This window comes from Panicum virgatum, chromosome 9N (assembly GCF_016808335.1).
Source record: "Panicum virgatum strain AP13 chromosome 9N, P.virgatum_v5, whole genome shotgun sequence".
Taxonomy (NCBI): Eukaryota; Viridiplantae; Streptophyta; class Magnoliopsida; order Poales; family Poaceae; genus Panicum; species Panicum virgatum.
Window position 1 is genome coordinate 7027605 of NC_053153.1, and position 13200 is coordinate 7040804.

The following is a 13200-nucleotide window of genomic DNA, read 5'->3' on the forward strand; positions in this document are numbered from 1 at the left end:
TACCGCACGTCCACGGCGCACGGACAAGTGGAGTGAACCGGCGATCAGGGAGTGGGAGCCCCTTTTTTCCGGAGTTGGCATGGTCGCGAGCGCACGGCACCGGCGCCGCGTCACGGCCGGGCCGGTCGATCTACCTCGCCGGAGACGCGCCGCGAACCGATTTTTTTCCGTGAGCGGGCAGGCCCTGGCCGCCCCCGGGGATGTCACGCCGGCCCGGCGCCGTGCCGTTGCCCTTTCTCCCGTAACGACGCGCTCGCGTGCCCGGCGGACAGTCTAAACTGACGCGCATGCACGTTGGGATCGAGATCGACCAGGCTCTGCTAGCCTCCGTTTCCTCTCCTCGCCGTAACAACCCATGGCAACGACTGAACTAGCAGCCCAGCCAGCTTTCTTCGGCAAAAGCGTGTCAAGAAAAAGGGGAAAAGATCATTGCCGTGCGCGCGCGTGCGTTCCCGTTGAGGCAACCGGCAAGTGCACGCCCCCCGGGCCCGGCCGGCCGTTCCTCGGACTCGACCGTGAACTGGGACCGGCTCGCTGACGCTGACGCGGTGACGCCTGTAGGCTCGCGCGGTGGCACAAGTGGCGCCCGTGGTAGCACCTCCCCGTGAGGCCGTGACACACTACACTAGCATAGCAGTCAAGTTCTAGCACTTTCTGGGTCGGAACGGGTCGCTTTCCGTGCAGGCCTGACAGCGTGCCGCGGAGATCGGTCGGGTTCACCGAACGCGGTCGCGTTCTCGCGTCGCGGCAGGCTCGCCTCAGCGCGCGGGTCTCGCTCGTGCCCGGATCTAGCGCGGCAAGTCAGCGCGCGGTAGAAGGCAGAAGCACTTGCCCTGACCTGACTCACGGGGTGTTCGGGTAAAAGCTGTTACTAGTAGGGTAAAGCCAGCCACCGAGGCCAAGTTGTGTTCTTCCCTGGGGCGTTGCGAAACAGGCTTCAGGTTCCGGGACGCGAAACGGCAGCGGGTTCGCGCGGGGGCAGCTGCCGGCTGGAGCCGAATTCCTTAGACGGCGCGCGCACGGCTCGTCTCCGCCACGGGCGGCACCGGGTGAGCTGGGGGTTTGAGGGGGCGGCCAGGGAGGATGGGAGGTAGGCAGAGCGGTCGTCGGCGAGGTCGCTGGCGGCCCGGGTTGGGGGGCGGCTCCATGACCGCCGGCCATAGAGGAGGGGGTCGGAGGTGGCGGCAGCCCAGCAGTGGCGGTAGTTGGGCCGGCGGAGGGCGCGGCGGCGTGGGAGTGCCGCCGGCCGGGTTGGGGCAGGATAGCCGATGGGCCAGTGGCCGGCGGCGGGAGAAGACCGCGTGACGGTGGCGTGTTCGGTTAGGGATGACGGCGGTGGAGGTCGCCGGAGCCGAAGGAGGCGGTCGGCGGTGAGGGCGACAGGAAAGAAGGAGGAAGAAAAAAAAACAGTAGAGAGGGGCGCTGCGCGAGCGTCCGCCAGCGTCCCCCGCTGGAGCCCGCCGTCCGCATCCACCGGCGATCTGTGAGCCGTCGTCGTCACGGAGCCGCGCGTCACGTCAGCTTCGACGTTGCCGTCGCCCGTCGGCGGCGATCTTTTGCTCGGTTGCGCTGCACTTCACCTTTGTCTGGAAGAATCGATGCGCAACAACTGCCTCCGCGGGCCCCACGCCCGAGTGTCACGGCCGCCAGCTCGCTTGCCCGCCGCCGGCCTATCACTGCGCGCGAAAAAAAGAAAAGAAAAGGAAAGTCCGCTTATCACTGACAACCCGACACAGCTGTTCCCGGATCACGGGGTTCTGGAACTAATCGCAGCTTGTTTATTTTATTTTATTTTATTTTATTTTATTTAAAAAAAGAGTTATCGAGTCAGATTAGCGAGCTGATTTATGTTTCCGTGAATCTAGTGCCGACTAATAATCTTCCGAAACACTACTGGTTGAATACTGGCACAACGTCGCTGTCGATCTGATATCACACGCCTGCTTAATTTACCACTGGCCTCCCGAATCTCTACGCACGCCAGGCGCTGATGCTTCCACTCTTTCGAGTCACCTGGGATATTGTCGTTTGCGTTCGACGATAGAGAACTCCCCTGGACATGGAAATTTCATTTTGCAATAAAAATTCCGAAATAAAAGCAGTTCCCATTGCCATGTTGGAGATGTGTGGTTCCAGTTCCAGTACCATCCATCTGCTGACTGGATCGGACGTTGTATTGCATGCTACAGGAGTTAGCCGCCGCGCGCCGTCAGCTGCATTCCCGGCACGACGAGTCGGTCAACGCAGCCGGCGGACAGGGCAGGAAAAGTCGCCGGCGAACGTTGTCGCCCCGTGACTGGCCTCGTTAGAGACGTCTATCAGAGTAGAGATATGCACTAAGGATGGATTCAGATGGTTGAACATCCGAATTATCCGTATTCGTATTCGCTTAAAATGTAAATATGGATATTCGTATTCGTATTCGATTTTAATATGGATGCATCTGAATTCGTTTTTGAGAACTTTTCTCTATCCAATTCCATATTCGTATTCGAGGAATATCCGATCACATCTTAAACTTATCTTTATACCTAATTACTTAATGATGTATACTATTTAAATTATTTAGAAAGCTAGATAACTAATAATATATTTATTAAAATTAGTAATGATATAAAAATTAACTTTAACTATTTAATATATTTATTTCATGATTAAATTTATTTATACAAGTCAAATTAATTATTTATTTAATGATAAAATCTTTTTTATATATCTTAATTATTAAGTATTTCAATATTTATTTATTTTACCTTTAAAATTAGTATTATATATTTAATATAAAAACTATACACAGATAATTATATTCTTTTTTATTAGCTATCTTCTAATCCTTTACTCTCTACTCGTATAATGATTTTGATCTACTATGAAATTGTTGACAAAATAAACTGATACTCGTGATAGCTCTATGTTTCAAGTCGAGAAGGTATCCGGATTCGAATCCGGATTCGAACTATCCATTTTGTATTCGTATTCGATGAGATCCGCATTCGCATTCGTATCCGGATTAAAATATGGTAAAAGCTGACATTCGGATCCGGTTTCATCCGTATCATATCCGAATCCATGTTCTGGGCCGGATTATTCTCTGCAGGCGGCGGCTGGCCGACGACGCTGCTGGCGGTGACACGGAATGCACGCACGGCTCGCTGATCAGGCAGGGGCAGGGCTCTGTTTCAATTTTCAAAAGGCAGGGGCAGGGCACAAGTAGGAGCCATGCATGGCACACCCCCGTGATCGTTGTCAAGTCCTAGCACTAGCAGGACTTTCTGGACCGGAACCGTTGCTGTCCGCGTGATGGATCCCTGGTCCGTTAGCCCGGCCGAACCCCGCCGGACACTGCATTCAGGCGGCAGCGCCGGTGCACCGTGCACCGCGCACAGCCCCACGCGGTGTAGGCGCAGGACGGCCGCAACAATTGGTCTGCCTCACGTGTTCGGCTAAATATCACTTTTCTCATGTCCAAGCTCTCTCTCTCTCTCCAGAGGCGAAGCTTATGATTAGGGGTGCTAAGGCATCCTATAAAAATGGTAAACCAGTGATTAAGTTTAAATTTTCACAATATTTATATTTTCATAATTCAACTCTATGCATCTAATATAAAATAAGTACACCTCCCTTGAATTTGCTCCAGCTCGTCTCTACAGCTCCCAGCGTGTGAGGCGGCCGCGCCGGAGCGGAGCCCCACCACCGGCGGCCGGCCGGTGTCACTAAATCTGACAATGATTTGGGTGGAACTAGTTTGCATGGTTTGATTTTTTTGTTGGGCTAATTCAATTTGAGTGAAAACAAATTGAGCATATTGGTGGGCTGGTTCGGTTCCGGCTATTGTTTGGAGTAATTTAGTTTAGTTTGATGCTTATTTCGGTTTGCTAATGGGCTGAACCCACGGTTCCCCAACCCAGATCGACCAAATCCCACCCGCGCCGCCGCTGCTCCAAGGCACCGAGCCGCCGTCAGCGCCACCACCGCAGGGGCCGGGCCGCCGGTGCTGCAGGAGCCCGGGCCGCCGCCACAGGGGGGGCCGCGCCGCCTATGGCCGCTGCCGCCCCTCTCCCCCGTCTGCTGCGTCCCCTTCCCAGCCTCAGCCCCTACCGGGCCTCCCCCTTCTCCACCAGAAGGCTCCCCAGATTCGCGGGAGCAAGGCCATCCTCGACGCTTTCTTCCTCGGGAAGGCCTTCGCGGAGGCGCTCATGGAGCGGGTCGAGTCGCTTCCGGCGTCAGATTCCGCGCCGGCGACCACCTGGTGTTCAAGTACTCGCGCGCCGCGCACAACGTGGTGGAGGTGAGCAGGGCGGCCTACGACTCCTGCTACGGCTCCGCGCGCGCCCCTCGCCACCTTCGCCACAGGCGACGACGCCGTCCCGCTCCCCGCCGGCGGGGCCACCCGCTACTTCGTCTGCGGCGTGCCCGGGCACTGCGACGGCTGCATGAAGCTCGCCGTCAGGGTCGAGGGTGCTGCCACTGCAGCCGCGCGCCAGCGCTGCAACGCCATCTCCAGCGCCGGTGGCCATGGCGCCTCGCCCTGCAGCGCCAGCGGTCCCTCTGTGGAGCTCAGCGGCGCCGGCTATGGGTGGGCACAATACCCGAAATCCGAACCCGAAAAACCCGAGCCCGAACCCGAACCCGAAAAACCCGAACCCGAAAAACTCGAACCATAATTCGGGTTCTAACCTACAGTACCCGAAATTATTACGGGTAATTCGGGTATTGGGCCACGGTACCCGAACTACCCGAAGTACCCGAAAAATAACACAGCCCAAATATATTTATTCATTACAGCCCAGCCCACTAAACCTCTTAACCCTAACCCTACGCAGCCGCCCAGCCCCCGCACCCCCGCGCCTCTTCACGCACCCCGCCGTCCTCTCGCGCCGCCTCACCCCAAACACCCAGCCTTATCCACCACCCTGCAGGCCAGAGCCGCCGCCCCTTGGCGGCGCATCTCGTCGCGAACGCCAAAGCCAACGCCCACCACCCACCGCCCACCAGAAGCGCCGCAGCAACAGTGCGCAACGGCCGACGGCGTCGCCTCAGCCCCGACCTTCTCGTCAAGCTGCAGGCCTGCAGCGGCTGGTCTTCCATGTCGGCATCCAGCGGCGCTCGCGAGGGGGCGCAGGCTTGCTGTGTGCAGGCGTGCAGCAGTGCGGGCAAGGAGCTTTTCCGGCCACTGACTAGGGGACCCTGACTAGGAAGCCGGAAAGGCACCAACGACGGAGGAACACTACACAGGCTGAGACGAGTTTTTTCTTTACTAGCACTAATACACTTGATAAATGCAGTGACAAAGAGTTTGTTTTTTTCATTCGATAGCGCTTCTTCCTTTTCTCCCTCCAGATTTCTCCTGGCCATTGTTCAGCTGCTAGATTAGAACAACAACAAGCAGAAAATCGGGTAGTACGGGTAACCCGAACCCGAACCCGAAATTATCGGGTACCCGAAATGTCGGGTTTTGTTTATTTTAAACAAATTTTGGGTTTCAGTTTTCAAAACCCGAAATTTAAAAAACCCGAAAAACCCGACCCGAAATTTTCGGGTAACCCGAACGCCCAGGCCTAGCGCCGGCTGCCGTTCAGTCTCTGGTGGGGCTCAGCTTGGTAGCTGGCGTGTCTGGTCCACCGTGTGAGTTGGGTCCGCATCATTTCACGCGAGTAACCATCGATCACGGATGGGCTGGTGGGTTGGGAAATGGATTTTAATGGGTTGAGCCTGCAGATCTTTTGTTTGGTTTGGTTTGGTTCGGGACGGCGAAAGTTACAGTTTGGGTTGGACCGGAGTGGGTTAATTAATGAGCACATGCACATCTGGTTTGGTGCGGATGCCTGGCCATTGTCAGATTTAGGCGTCACGGGGGCGCTTTGATATTTTCCTCGCGCTTTTCCGTTTCTGGAAGCGTCGGCACGCGGCAGCTGCCTCCTCGGCGTCCACTCACACGCGAACATATCTGCCGGCCCACGCGCCTATCAACCGGCGGCGCAAAAAAAAGGTCCGCTTATCACACTGCTGTCCCCGGGATCACTCGCCGGTTTTCGGGAAGACCGATCACGGTTTCCGTTTTTTTTATTGCAGCCGTACCAGGTCAGCAAAGCCCGCTAGGCCGCTACGCATCGTCGTGGTCTATGCGCGTACAGTTCCTCTTCGGATTCCCTGTGTGTGTTCACTACTCCAAACTGCTCGTGGCATTGGCCGTGATCGTACGTACAGGTGCCATCACCTTCCGAAGAACCATAGACATCCAAACTGCTCGTGATCGTGCTTTGGAGCTTATTACACCGTTGCCACCATGGTACCATACGGTCCCTACGTACAGCTACCATCACAATTCACAAAGCAATAATCACCCACCTTGCTTAATTTGCGCTCCACCGCGCGTACCGTTCGGGTCGCCCAGATCATTGTTTGTAGTGTAGACCAAGCTAACTTTGTTTTTGCCAGATTCAGAACAAACATAAATGATACGTAAAGAAATTCTATATACATTTAAATATGTTCTTAACACACAGGCAACACCGTTAGAAAAAACAAAATGATATGTAGTACACAGTTTGAATATGATGTTCAGCCAAGGTAAGCAAGCAAGTTAATTTTTTAACTAACTAGCTTATTCTAAATCTAAATATCATATATTTTAAAGAAGTATTAGTATTCAAATTTCTTCGTTTTCTCCGTTACTATATTTGCGCGCTGCTACCAAAGGTTTCTTAGACAGCTGGAGTATTTGTGAATAAGCAGTAGTACGTATGTGTCACCGGTATGGCATTTAGAAGTCACCATGTTCTTAACTGGATCATGATACCTTTTCACCTTTGTCAGCACACGGAAAGGGGGGATGAAGTTACAACGATAGTAGATGCAACAGCGATAGATGATGCATCCACCTATCTCCAAACCCGGTCCACGCACACCTGTGTGGAACAAACAATTATTTCCCGAAAATAAACCGCCCAGCGATGCTAACTAAAAAAACAAGAACGGCAAGTCAAATCGCCCAATCCTATAAAGCGACACCTCACAGGATAACCACCGTAGACTCCGCGCCTTCTCTTCCCCTCCCCACCCTCACCCGACGCGCTTTTCCCCGCACCAAGGCCTCGTGCCTGCTACTTAACCTAACCCACCTCAGAACAATTCCCCATTCCTGATTCCAACCAGCTCACACGAGTCGGTACTGGATAGAGAGGAAGGAGGAAGCCAAGAACAAGCAGTCGTACTCGTCTTGCGCGCGCGTGGAGAGGAAAGATTGGATTTTGTGTTACGTTTCGGTGAGCAGAGATGTTGAGGGCGGTGGCGAGGTGCTGCGGCCACTGGCCGCCGAGCGCGGCGGCGGCGGACGGGATGCTGTGGCAGACGGAGCTGCGGCCGCACGCGGCGGGGGAGTTCTCGATGGCCGCGGCGCAGGCCAACCTGGCCATGGAGGACCAGGCGCAGGTGCTGGCCTCCCCGTCCGACACGCTCGTCGGCGTCTACGACGGGCACGGCGGGGCCGACGCCTCCCGTTTCCTCCGATCTCGACTCTTCCCCCATGTCCAACGTGCGTTTGATTGCTGTTTACTACAAGTATGCGCCTTCTCCTTTCTTGCCTTTGATCGTGCCTGGCTGATTCTGCGGTTTTCTTGTGGCAGGCTTCGCGACGGAGCAGGGGGGCATGAGCACGGAGGTGATCCGGAGGGCGTTCAGCGAGACGGAGGAGGAGTTCCATACGCAGGTGAGGCAGGAGTGGAGGAGGCGGCCGCGGATGGCCGCCGTGGGCTCGTGCTGCCTTCTCGGGGCTATCTCCGGGGACACGCTCTACGTGGCCAACCTTGGGGACTCCCGCGCCGTGCTCGGGCGTCGAGTGGTGGGGGGCGGGGTGGCCGTCGCCGAGCGGCTGTCCAGCGAGCACAACACGGCGTCCGAGGAGGTGCGGCGGGAGCTCGCCGCTCTCAACCCCGATGACGCGCAGATCGTTGTGCACGCCAGAGGGGCGTGGAGAGTGAAGGGGATAATTCAGGTGAGAACTTGATGAATTCATTTGATTGATTGGTGCATCCGTAGGAGAATTTTGGGAGGCAAAAGATCACTGCTTGCCGATTAAAGACTTAGTACATGGTTGAATTGTAGGTCTGTTATGAAATGAAATTATATTGTAGTTCCCTAATTTATACTCCTACTCCAAGATGAAAACATTGTACTACCTTTGTTAAATGGGAGAAGCCTAAACCACGTGACCTCGTGAGCCAGGAGGATCTGGAACTTGGAAATTAAGCTACCTTCTTAAAATTTTAGTGGAGTTTCAGTCAGTCAGCAAATCTGACAATTTGCTAACTTTGTGCTGTTCTTAGATTGCTGTGCTGTTGGTGATTTATACTAAAAGGGGCTAAAGATTACGGTATTGCAGAAATGAAACCAACGAAATGGAAAAGTCTTCCTCTGTGTTTTTAGGACTTAAGCTGGTTGATCATACAGAAGATTTTTCTCACCACTCTAAGAAAGAACACTGAAATTGCCAACTTTTGACTTTTCACATTTTGGGATCACTATTCGGCAAAATATCTTTTAGGCTTTAGTTGCTGTACATCTTAGCATAGTATCCTGTGAGGTTGGGAGTTGGGGCAGCAACTTCTGCACGTGAGCTATTCTTTGTGCTATAAGCTTCTTTACATATCTTGGGAACTAATGAACTTGTACGCCTTGTTTGATCAACTTATCTTTTTAGTTACAACATAGCATAGTATACTGGGGTTAAAAGTTCTGCACATGGGCTGCTTCTTTCAGTTGCAAGCTGCGCTATATATATCTTGGCAAACTAGTGAACATGACCATGGGGCCAACATTGGTGAATGTGAAAGTTCAGATAAGTAGAAAAAGAGAAATAACATAAGCTAACATGTGGTGGTTTTGCTGTCAGGTGACAAGATCCATTGGTGATTTTTATCTGAAGAAACCTGAGTATAGTTTGGACCCCTTGTTTCGGGAAGTTGGCCCCCCTATTGCATTGAAGAGACCAGCTCTTAGCGCTGAACCATCAATTCAAGTTCACAAGCTGAATCCAAACGACCTATTTCTGATATTTGCTTCAGATGGTCTTTGGGAGCACCTCAGTGATGATGATGCGGTGCAAATTGTCTTCAAGAATCCAAGAACTGTAAGTTATCATCATTGGCCATTTCATTATGAGGTATTTCTCCATGTTTGTGTAGTTTGAAGTGTAATTAATGAAGTTTTCACAAAATTTTGCAGGGAATAGCCAACAGATTGGTGAAGGCTGCCTTGAAGGAAGCAACAAGAAAGAGGGAGGTCAGGTACCGTGACCTGAGGACGATCGAAAGGGGTGTGAGGCGGCATTTCCATGACGACATCAGTGTTGTGGTGGTCTACCTCGACCGCCACCGTGAGCGCCGCCACACCAGGGTCATTGATTCTAGCAGCAACTGCACCAGCGCCCCCGTTGACATTTACTCATCCAACACAGTCTTATAAGAGCTGAACTCCATGTAGTGGACTGGGCAGCGTGCGAGTTCGCTATCTCTGGCTGGTGAACTGCAGTTGCATGCAGATCAGGGTGCGCGAACTGGGGTGCCATTACCATTGCAGGGGCTCGAGATGTACATAGATTGTGGGTGCGTGGCGTTTTGATGCCGGAGAAGATCATCTGGTCTTGGATTGTGTAGCATAATTGGTTAATCGCAGCATTTCTTCTTTCCTTTTTTTTTGTCAATTTATGCTTAGTCAGCACTAAGCCGCCCTTTGGAGCGAGCTTCAAAGAAATCTGTAATGCTGCAATGCTGCACTGCTGCAGTGTCGTGAGGTACTTGATTACGAACTGGAGCTAAGTGGAGACCAAAGAATATATGCTCTGCTTACAATCTGGAAGTTAGGTTGAGACATGAGATTTGCTTCAGAAAAGGTTGAGACATGTGAATATATACTCTTTGCCGCAGACGAGATGCGCTTATTTCATCTAGCATGACCGTACTTTAACTCTGCAATGATAATGACAAGTATACCTGGACCCGTTGAAATCCTGTGTACTATAGTAGAACGAACAGACTGTTCAAATCGTTCTCTGCGAATTACGCCTTCCATCTTGTGTTACGGACATGCTGTCTATGCAAATGCAACAGCGTTTAGCGTAATATGTTGCGCGTGGAAGCCGCCTTCCGGGAAGGAAGACGAACACCCTCCCACTGGGCGTTTCTTCGGATTCCCTGAGCCTAGAAGCTTCCTCTACATTTCGAAACACCAACGCCATCTCTAAACCCCCAAACCCTCGTTCCCCTTCGCCATTATCCGAACCCAAACCAAGCGCCAAGCTCCGACCACAGAGCCGAGCCCCAAATGGCCGCCTCCTCCTCCATGCTGACCGCCGCGTTGCTCTCCTTCTCCGCGCTCCCGGTCTCGCGCCTCCGAGCCGCCCCTCCCACCGCCGCCTCCTTCGCGGCGCTGCGGCGCGCGGCGGCCGCACCCGTCGTCGTGCGCGCGGCGGCCGCCTCGTCCAAGGCCACGGATGCGGCGGAGGCGGCCCCGAAGAAGAAAAGGGCGACCGGCATCACCCAGCCCAAGCCCGTCTCGCCGGCGCTGCAGGCAATCGTGGGCGCACCGGAGATCCCCCGCACCGAGGCACTCAAGCGCCTCTGGGCCTACATCAAGCAGCACAACCTCCAGGTCCCGGAGCAAAACCCTTACCTACTTACCCTGTACCTGTAGTGTGGTCGCTGTAGCTTGTTTGGATGCCGATTAGAGACGTTTTATAACTTCAAACAAACACTAATTTGGCATTTTACTCTGAAAGGCACCGCATTCTAGTTGATGCGGTTCAGGATTCTGTCAATAGTCACTGTAGGATTCTGCTAGCACCAGTAGCCAATGTATCGTTTAGCATTCTGCCAGTAGTCAATGTATGGGTTGGGATTCTGCCAATAGTCACTGCATCAGTTAGGATTCTGCTTACAAACTACTAGCATTCTTGCTATGTGCACTGCAATGCTTAGTACTATGATTGGTTGTTGTTTGATGATTCGTAGGTGAAGCAAACGAGGAGCCTGTATGATGTATCATTCTGCCTACACATGACATCTCTGATTAAGTAGAATTCTGAAGTCTGTAGGCATTATGATTAAGTCACAGTCACGATACATTGATACAAGTATTTGGGTTCAGAGAACAGATGGAGTTTGTGGCATTGTGGTCTTACATATAGTGATACATTTGATATGGTGTGTGGTGTGTCATCTTTTGATTGTAATGCTCTACTAGTTTGGTTGTGAGAAAGAATCAAAGAGAGAATTTTCCTTTTCTTGTGAATATATTTGTTGAACATGATATGCTTTCAGGATTGCTGTTGTAATTCTTATTTGCCTTCGTGTCTGAATATTCATCCCAACTCTATATCTGGAATTTGAACTGGTACAGGTGCTCAGTTGTTTTGAATTGCTTAGAATCCAACTTCTCTTGGACTTCCGATATTTTTAGTAGTATGATGATAAAGTTGTGAAACTCATTAGTGAGCTAATTATAAGGGTTGAACACTGGTCTGAGCTTCCTTTTCTCATTATTAAATGTTGCCTGTGCCCAAATGTCCTGTAAAATTTAGGGATGCACTTAGTTATGTACTGATGCATTGGGCATATTAACACTTAATCAAATCCAGTTTACCACGCGCATTCTCAGTTTCACCAAACTGCCTTGTGATCGTGTTGAAGATACCTATCACTTTTGCAGCAGCTTTGCATGTTCGCTTCTAGTATAACACTTTCACCCTTTGCTTACAGGATCCTGCAGACAAGAAGGTGGTCGTCTGTGATGAGAAGCTGAAGGTCCTGTTTGCTGGGCGGGAGCGCGTTGGATTCCTCGAGATCGCCAAGCTTCTCAACCCCCACTTTGTGAAGTGAGGATCCTCTTCCATGGAGACTGGAGTTACCCTAGATGGTTTCTAGCGATCTAGACTTTTAGAGAGTGCGTTGGTTGGCTTTTGTTGGCCCTGAGTTTGCTCGACTTAGTAGGATCATCTAGCCCTTCGCTGACAATGTTAGTGTGCCCCTGATGGTGGCGGTTATCTGAATTGCTGGTTAATGTCCTGAACACCTTCAACTCGTATGCTTGTAGCTTGTGTCTTACAGCTCTCGAGTTTAAGAATTGCCGTGTGCATCTCAGCTTCCTTATGAACTATGATGATGCGCTCAATTTCGTTGCTCTCCGCAAAGTTGCATTCGGTTCTGCCGAATAGTTGAGGTTGAGATAGTTGTGGATTGGTCCAGCTACTCCAATATACCGATGGGCTAAAATATATGGGTTTACTTGGTGGGTTGGGCTATTATAGGCCCTTGGACCTATCTTGGCACGAACAATGGTGAACGAGCTGCGTGTTCGTGGCAGGGCCGCAGAAGGGGTAATGGTTCCGTGCTCCCGGCACACGGTGTTACATCCCGTGTCGGCGTGAACGAACTGCGTGTTCGTGGCAGGGCCGCATAAGGGGTAATGGTTCCGTGCTCCCGGCACACGGTGTTACATCCCGTGTCGGCGTGTCCCCTCCCTCGCAGGCGTCGGACTCCATGCATCCCGATACGAACCCTGGAACTCCGCGTGCACTGCAGTGCACGTCGTGGCCGTGCAGTCATCGACCCGCGTAGCCTTCGTCGAGCACACCCACGATCCAACGTACACGAATGCCACCGTTTGGTGGTGGGGCGTGGGAGACGACGCTGTGGCCCGCCGAGAGATCAGGACGAAGGAAAACCGCGTCGAACGCACGTCGTCGTCGGCCAGCTGGGCGCGCGCGGCGCGCGGCTCCCACGGTGAGAGCTCAGCTCCGCTGCTCCGGCATGGCCATGCCGTCGTGGTCGCGGCCGGCCTCCATCACGCCCCGCCGAACCGCCAAAGCCGACGCGCCCCGCCGGCATGCACCTGTCTCAGTCCGTTGGCATCGCTCCGCCTCCCTGCACCGCACGCTGCCGCGCCACCGCCACAGATGATTCGGTCGCGCGCGGCCGGCCGCTGCCGTCCAAGCGCGCCCAACAGCGGCAACCAGCGCACCGCGACTGCAACGTGCGCGCGGGTGCATGCGCTTGGCGTTACAGAAAGAGCACGCCTTTTCTGACGGAAAGCTCCGTCGAAGGACGGACAGGTGAACCGCGCCGTCTGAGCGTCCGGGGTGCCGGTTTGTCCAATTCTCTTCGTGTCCGATCCCGGCGGGCGCACCCAGCTGCAACGTAGGGTGAT

General features: G+C 53.0%; 2 protein-coding genes across 2 annotated transcripts; both read left to right on the forward strand.

The window, feature by feature from the left end:
* Positions 1–7019: 7019 nt before the first annotated feature.
* On the forward strand, positions 7020–9922 carry LOC120690021 (probable protein phosphatase 2C 34). The gene is made up of 4 exons (XM_039972528.1): positions 7020–7534; positions 7626–7993; positions 8891–9127; positions 9223–9922. The coding sequence occupies exons 1-4, from the start codon at positions 7276–7278 to the stop codon at positions 9460–9462; spliced, it is 1104 nt and encodes a 367-aa protein (XP_039828462.1). The 5' UTR covers positions 7020–7275; the 3' UTR covers positions 9463–9922.
* Positions 9923–10219: 297 nt separating this feature from the next.
* On the forward strand, positions 10220–12150 carry LOC120690023 (upstream activation factor subunit UAF30-like). Its single transcript, XM_039972529.1, has 2 exons — positions 10220–10647; positions 11754–12150. The coding sequence occupies exons 1-2, from the start codon at positions 10321–10323 to the stop codon at positions 11871–11873; spliced, it is 447 nt and encodes a 148-aa protein (XP_039828463.1). The 5' UTR covers positions 10220–10320; the 3' UTR covers positions 11874–12150.
* Positions 12151–13200: the final 1050 nt, after the last annotated feature.

Bases quoted from the DNA above. Each gene is read 5' to 3' on its own strand.
- LOC120690023 (XM_039972529.1), top strand. From the start codon at position 10,321: ATGGCCGCCTCCTCCTCCATGCTGACCGCCGCGTTGCTCTCCTTCTCC. The intron at 10,648-11,753 runs GTCCCGGAGCAA...CTTTGCTTACAG, and splicing joins TCAAGCAGCACAACCTCCAG to GATCCTGCAGACAAGAAGGT.
- LOC120690021 (XM_039972528.1), top strand. From the start codon at position 7,276: ATGTTGAGGGCGGTGGCGAGGTGCTGCGGCCACTGGCCGCCGAGCGCG. The intron at 7,535-7,625 runs GTGCGTTTGATT...TTCTTGTGGCAG, and splicing joins ACTCTTCCCCCATGTCCAAC to GCTTCGCGACGGAGCAGGGG. The intron at 9,128-9,222 runs GTAAGTTATCAT...AAAATTTTGCAG, and splicing joins TCTTCAAGAATCCAAGAACT to GGAATAGCCAACAGATTGGT.